The sequence below is a fragment of the Limulus polyphemus genome, unplaced genomic scaffold (genome assembly GCF_000517525.1).
Source record: "Limulus polyphemus unplaced genomic scaffold, Limulus_polyphemus-2.1.2 Scaffold4485, whole genome shotgun sequence".
In the NCBI taxonomy this organism is placed as follows: Eukaryota; Metazoa; Arthropoda; class Merostomata; order Xiphosura; family Limulidae; genus Limulus; species Limulus polyphemus.
In genome coordinates this window covers 67,671-75,324 of record NW_013670095.1, presented here as the reverse complement: position 1 = coordinate 75,324, position 7,654 = coordinate 67,671, and the positions used below count along the sequence as shown (strand labels likewise).

At 35.3% G+C, this 7,654-nt stretch overlaps 1 protein-coding gene across 1 annotated transcript in view; it reads right to left on the bottom strand.

The window, feature by feature from the left end:
* Window positions 1–1,022: 1,022 nt before the first annotated feature.
* Window positions 1,023–7,654, bottom strand: part of LOC106471233 (transient receptor potential cation channel subfamily M member 7-like) — a 6,830-nt gene continuing 198 nt past the window's right edge. The window contains exons 2-5 of the mRNA XM_013931824.2: window positions 5,332–5,505; window positions 4,294–4,491; window positions 3,800–3,980; window positions 1,023–1,198 (exon numbers count right to left, since the gene is read on the bottom strand). Of these exons, the coding sequence (XP_013787278.1) occupies window positions 1,023–1,198; window positions 3,800–3,980; window positions 4,294–4,491; window positions 5,332–5,496 (720 nt within the window). The 5' untranslated portion in view covers window positions 5,497–5,505. The remainder of the gene's footprint in view (window positions 1,199–3,799; window positions 3,981–4,293; window positions 4,492–5,331; window positions 5,506–7,654) is intronic.

Genomic DNA, 7,654 nt, shown 5'->3' with positions numbered 1-7,654 from the left:
ACTCATAAAAAAAAAAAAACTTTCAGTACACATCCATTATTCATGTCATTGTTGGTTCTACCGACAATAAAACAGGCAGGATACTTCCTTGAGGTATAACAAGTCTTTCCATTGGTTAAGATCACAACCGACATCGACACAATATGTTACTACTGTGTATGGTATGATTTCCACGAGAAAGTGCAAGAGACATCTAATGAGGATATATAATGTAACGGTCAATCCCACTATTAGTTGACAAAGAGTAGCCCAAGAGTTGGCGGTGGAGGATATTGACTAGCTGCATTCTTTCTAGTCTATCATTTCTAAATTAGGGACCGCAGGTACCCCTCGAGTAGCTTTATGAAAATTGTTTTTGTTTGTTTGTTTTTAATTATGCACAAAGCTACACAAGGACTATCTGTACTCTAATAATGGCTGGAGACGGCTTGAATGGGTAATGAAGAAAAACTTTAATATAACAGCAAATGTACAACGTTTCGACAAGGTTTTGTCATCATCAGTTCGTTTAGTTCACCTAGTGTTTACTTGTACCTAAGATAACTATAGCACTAGTTCGTTTAGTGGACCTAGTGTTTACTTAACTAAGATAACTGCAGCACTAGTTCGTTTAGTGGACCTATAGTGTTTACTTGTACCTAAAATGATGACACTTATACCTGATGATGACAAAACCTTGTCGAAACGTTGTACGTTTGCTGTTATATTAAAGTTTTTTTTCATTACCCATTCAAGCCGTCTCCAGCCATTATTAGTCTCAAAGTGGGTTCCTCGTCATCGTATCTGTACTCTGCCCACCACGTGTATCGAAACCCGGTTTCTAGCGTTCTAAGTCCGCAGACATACTTTACGAGAAATTCAAAGAAACAAATCAAATAGTAATTTACAAAAAAAAGAAAGATAAATTATAGTTAGATAATAAGATGAAGATTTTTGCTAACTAATGAAGCGTTAAATTTAGAGTTGTAATAACCACTTTGTCACACACAGATTTGATAAAGTTGGCAAATTATATCAACAAGTTACTCGGAATTTTTTGTGAAGCAATTATAGGCGAAAGCAAGAATATCGGCTGCTCGTCCAGTTCCCGCGCAAACCACCACAGGAATCCGATGACGTACTGTTACAAGCACTTGGTAGAGGGCATCCAATCCACCTTCAAGCAGTAATAACACAACAGGAATTCCTAGGCCAGGTTCTGAAAAACAAATATTGTGCTGCAATGTGTTACATTGGACGAATTTTCCATAAATGGTCCTTTATAAGATAATGCGTCTAAGATTTTGTATGCTAAATTCAAATAACTGATTTTCTTAGATGCGTATCACTCAAATCTTTATTAATTATTTAACCCACTTAACTGTCAACACAGATGCTAGTAACTGATTATTCTGTGCCTAGATGACGCTAGTAACTGACAGTCCTGTCACCTCCGGAAGCTAGCAAATCATAACCCTGTCACATCTGGTTGCTAGGATCTAATAATCCTGTAATAAGATTCTGATAGCTTATGATCCTGTAACCATTGGTTGCTATAAAAAATGACAGTCCTGTTACCTCCGTATGCTAGCAAATCATAACTCTGTCACCCCTGGTTGCTAGGATCTAATAATCCTTTAACAAGACTCTGATAGCTTATGATCCTGTTACTTCCGGATGCGAGGAATTGATGATCCTTTAATTCTAATACTGTTAAGCTTATTCAACACAAGACGCCAGTAAGGGATAATCCTTTAATAGGATAAATTAAAATCTTGCATAATGACATGAATCATTTTATAATAAAAAAAGATGCTCTTCTGCTTATCACCATCATTTGTATATCATCATCCATTAGAACAATGTGCATATACCTGATTCTGTTTTCATAAGGATGAGTTTTCCTTAAAGAACTTAAGTAGCTGTAATTTGACTCCCAGTATTTTCACTTCTGGTAATTTCACTCCACATGCATTTCACTCCTTGTAAATTCACTCTCTGCCCCCATTGGCACAGCGGTTTGTTTGCGGACTTACAACCCTAGAAACCGCGTTTCGATGCCCATGGTGGGCAGAGCACAGAGAGCTGATTTTGTAGCTTTGTGTTTAATTTCAAACAAACAAAATTCACTCCCTATAATAATTTATTAACGTCAAATAATAATAAACAATAAAAGTAACATATATTAAAAATTATTAAAAGTGATTCAAGTTATGAGCTATTTCTCGTAAAAAGTTCATCTTGTTTTCTGGATTATATCTAGCAAGAAAAACTTAGGTTAGGCTATGGAATACTAAAACATATTTTTTGACATTAACAAATTATTACAGGGAGTGAACTGCATGGGGAGTGAAATTACCGGGAGTTATAATACTGGGAGTCAAGTTACCGGGAGTGAATTATCCTACAACCGCATGAAAAAATCTCTGTTTTGAATTTGCTGTGACATGGATTGAAATTTTTGAATCTAAGTCCAGAATGTGCACAAAAGGTTGAGTATCTTTATGAGTTTTATAAATCTATAGTCCCCCGGTAGGTCTAAGAATTTACAAAATTTAAAATCGGGTTTCGATACCGACGGTTGGCAGAGCACAGATAGCTTCTTGTGTATCCTCCCGCTTAACAACAAAACAAACAATCATAACTATAAAACCTGGTACTCATCTTCAGTTCATGGTTTTAATATACTTTCTCATGGTGTAATATTATATTTTACCGTTTTGAGTATCCACACTGTATTGGTATTTCAACGTAATATATATACTTATATTTAGTATAGTGTTTATTTTTTCGGTGTTAATATAGTAAAAAAAAATACTATATGCATTTATATTATCATAAGAAATCATCAAATGCGAAAAAAACATCTATGAACTTAACAACAGCATAACAGAGTGAAAGAACAGAACATTTTTGAGATTTACCTTGAACATAGATGTTGAAGCAAATATTTGAAATATTTAGTTTCCAGGCGTTTCAATTGCCGCACGCTTAAAATTCTAGCTTAGATACTTGTTATTTCTTGTGAGATAATGAAAAATTAGACTGGACAGGATATGAATTTACTGATTTGCTTATTGAACAGAACAATTTCATCCAAATATGTTACTGCGTTTTGAATGTCTTAGTTAACATGTGTCTCTATTTTTTTTTTGGTTTTGTGAGGGGGAATTCGGGACGACTCTTGAGAGCACAGCGGCAGAACTGAGAGTTCGAATCATGCCCACTTTGTAATTTTAATATCTACAGATATTTATGGATGTTTATTGAAATTACACTGCAAGTCGTACATTACAAACTGGTAAGTTTGTTCTTGAGCGCGATTATACACAATGGGATATATACTCTATAATTACTAAAGAAATCGAACCCGGAATTTTAGCGTTATAAGCACTCGGGCTTACCGCTGAGCCATTGGAGAGGGGGGGGGGTGAAGTTAGTAAGTATTCCGCTGAATTGCAGCATTACCCGTTGAACAGTTGCGTATATAATTTTCATATATTTTGTCCTTAACAAAACTCGGCAACAAACTTTGCTTAACAGATTAATTTAGAATAAAACCTATGTATCTTATGCGTTTATAATTAATATACAATGTATTGTGTGAGAGGATCGAAATCAATAATCTGAGTATTTTTAAAAATGAAATTATCATTCCGTATGTATTAACCACCACCATTATATTGAATAATATAACACGTCAAAGTTCAAAATTTTAATGTTAATTGCGTACTTTCATATCACATACTTCTATTCTGCAGTAACACGTCATAAGATTATTGCACGTGAAAAATATAATTTCTATATAAGTATAACATACCACTTCCGAAAGGTGGCGCCGAAATACGATGTTCTAACTGCGACTTAAAGTCTTGAATGCCACGAAAACTTCCAACAGATCCATCGTCAACCAGAAAAAAATGGGTGTGATTTGGATTCAGTGACCCTGGTTGACCCAGTTTGAAAACAGGATTCACTTTATACCTAGCAGTGTAAGGTTCCTTAAAATAAATATAAAGATGGTTTTCACAATTGTGCAAAGATTTGGCTCAAAATGAATTTTAATGTGTACATAGAACATTTTTCTTTATGTTCATTACTAATACTTTATTTATTTTATGATTTATTCTATTCTATCAGTTTCGTCTGAGTGGTCTGACTTTGATTCTTCAATAATTGATATTCAAGAATATCGATAAGTCAATCATCACTAAAATGGTAAATAAACAAATGAAAGTCTGGTAACAAAAATATTTTAATACGGACTGACTAACGTTTTTTTTTATCGGTTGTTGGTTTCATGCCGGTACTAACCTTCACATTTACATTTACCAGAGCTTCTTTATCATCTATGTAACCCCATTTGGTAACCCCGATGCATCTGTAGGCGTGGGTCATCCTTTCACTTGTGGATAAAAGAAACTGCCTCTCCCTGATGGCCTCCCCTACAATTTTCATACTGCCGAAATTGCAACCACCCGTGATTATCCAGGCATTAGTTGTCTCAGCCGCCTGAAAGAGAAAACAAACATGTAAATAAAATTCACACTAACTGGACTGATTTGTATGCAAATACGTTTTTTTTTCTAAAGGGGTATTGAAATCGTCCAACGATGTACTGCTGCTAATGTAGCAACACAATATGATTCGTCCTACGATGTACTGCTGCTAATGTAGCAACACAATATGATTCATCCTACGATGTACTACTGCTAATGTAGCAACACAATATGATTGATCTCTGTTAAAATTTGTTGTTGTTTTGCGAACAAAGCCACTTTGGACAATCTGCTATGTTCGCCGCGGGGATTCGAGCCTCAGATTTTAGTGTTGTAAGTCAGTAGACTTACCGCTGTCCCACGGGAGGGACTTTTTTTTCAATAACCTTTTGACTGGTGCTAAAACTATAAAAAAGTTTGTATTACGCATAATCATAAACTGGTACAAGGAACTTATCCTCAGCCCTAAGCGTATTTTAATATGTACACAGAATATTACCATATATTCATTACTGATGCTTTAGCTCCCAGTGGCACAGCGGGATGTCTGCGGACTTACAACGCTAGAAACCGGATTTCGATACCGGTGGTGGGCAGAGCACAGATACCCCATTGTGTAGTTTGTGCTTAACCTCAAAACAAAGAAACAAAAGCTGTGCTGTGCCCACAGCAAGTATCGAAATCCAATGTTTAGCGTTATAAACCACCACAGTTATTGCTGAGTCACCAGGTGGATTTTTAGAAAGATAATTCAACAATGGGATGGGAAAGAGGATTTGAGTTTTGTTACACATAACTGTCTTGAAGAGAATTCATCTTGAATTACGATAATAATAATATCAGAAATACTTACACTGATCAATCCAGTGTTAAATCTTTCTTTCCGTCGTCCATCCAAGTGGAAGTTTTTGGCGCCACCTGCCACAGAAATTACCAGGTGAGGCTCATGCGGATCCATCATACGCCAGTATTCCTTCATTAGCTTGAAGACATGCTCCACTGGGGTGTCATCAGCCATACGAATATACTGTAATGGGCAACGTCAATTCATGTCTGTAAAAGGGTGTTATTTAAAAACAAACAAGTTTTTTTTCTTTTTTAATGAACTATGCAAGGAAATGTTTGCTTTAAAAACAGTCACACTCTCAATAACAATCTCATTCCCGAAGATGTTGACTTCGATTGATGTATCTATTTATTCGAAAATATCTTTTATTTTTTTTAGTCCCGAAGCCGCTTGAGACCGTTAAGACACCATAGATGCTGACACGCCCTAGATGATCCATGGGCAAATTTACCTGGTAACATTCATCTCCTTTCCAGTTGGCCTTCCCTATTTTAGTAATTTAGACTAGAGTAAAGGCAGCTAGTCAACACCACCCACCGCCAACTTATGGGCTACTCTTTTACTAACGAATAGTGAAATTTACCGTAACAATATAGCATACCCTTCGGATGAAAGTGCGAGCATGTTCAACGACGGGGATCGAACCTGCAACTTGAAGATTGCGATTCGAGCGCCCTAACGCTTTCCTCTTTACAGTTGTAATTTTAGATAAAGTAGGTAAATGGAGTTTTGCAGGTAAAAATAGAGTGATAAGGCTTACCACTTCCACAGAAGACTATCACAAGACTGTGGAACTATCGAAATAATTTACTTTTGCTAAGTTTAATCACGAAGCATATTAAGCCACACCATATGGCGTGCGCAAAGAAAGATAAAGTATACAGAAGCTGAACATTAATAGTTGATCAAATGAAACGTTATATATCTATGTCGTTTCGTGCGGGGTAGACTTGCATATAAATGATTCAAGTGGAAATGCAGTAAAGGAATTGTTTTATTTTCCAACTTCTACATTGCAGGTTTATTTTTATTTCACTAAAGGTTTTCATTTCCTCAAGTATTACTAAACGTAATACAAAGTAGCAAGTGTGACTTATGTTAGGACCGTTACTGTACTTTCCTAATGTATTCTCTGGATTCATCAAGATCGTTTGCTGAATAGTTACTTCTCTTTAGAACATAAGGCCATGAGTGCTAGCCTACTGAAGTGATTAAATAGTTAAGAAATTATTAAACGACCCCCAGTTTTCAGCTTTCCTCCTTAACTCACCTTCCCCATAGGAAAAAAAAAAAGAACTGTAAGATATAATTTCAAATTATGCTCCAAAAAACTTCAAATAATCAAGCCTTTCTCATTCTTGTGCCCGTGGCGTTAAAGGGGTGAGAGGCGAAAGGCTGTAGAAGTTACAATTCGTGTGGGGCATGTCGACTTATGCCTTGAGTTGCTTCCTTGTCGATTCTATTTGGGGTCGTTAAGTGGATTTGTGCAGAGTTCTGAAACAGTGCTGTATGACAGACAATCCACTCGAGACCTTTGTCACAGACGTTTACACTGAAACACCAACCTAAACAACTGTTTAAAATTTTCAGTAGGTAAAGAAAAGTCATTATTAAAGTTAACTTAAATGTGTTTAAAAGGTTCAGTAGGCAAAAAAGTTAGTAGTTAAACTAACTAAAATGTCTGTTTAATAAGTTCAGTAGGAGAAAAAAAAATCCAATAGTTAAGTCAACCAAAACGTTTGTTTAAAGTATATATTAGGTAAAGAAACGATACCCGTTAAGCTAATGAAACGTTCGTTGGAAATGTTCAGTAACTGAAAAAAATCCAGTAATTAAGTGAAGCGAAACGCCTGTTTAAAATGTCCAATAGCTAAATTAAAGCCAGTATTTAATATAACTGAAACGTCTGTCTAAAGTTTTTAGTAGATGAAGAAAGGTCAGCAGTTAAGTCAAAGCAAACAAGTGAAAAAACATTAAACCATTATTAATTTTTAAACCTAAACATACATATTTACTTAATTTGATGTAAGAAAACGGCAGTTTTGTTTTAATAAACTATATAATCAATTTCTAAGTATCATCAAAATATAATTATAAATACATTAAATTAAGTTATTTTTGGACAACAACGGCAAGTGTTTCCAGTCCTCCAGTTTTGTGAAACAGTGCCTAGTTATAATAGGGCGGTAAAAATGGCACCAGTAATAAAGTAAAGTAGGGAGAAATGGCGTATTACTTTAAAAAAAACAAAAAAAACGTAACCTTCGAATTTTGTTGTATCATTATTATCATTTTCCTTTTGGGATGAAACGGAACCATTTTAGTGTGC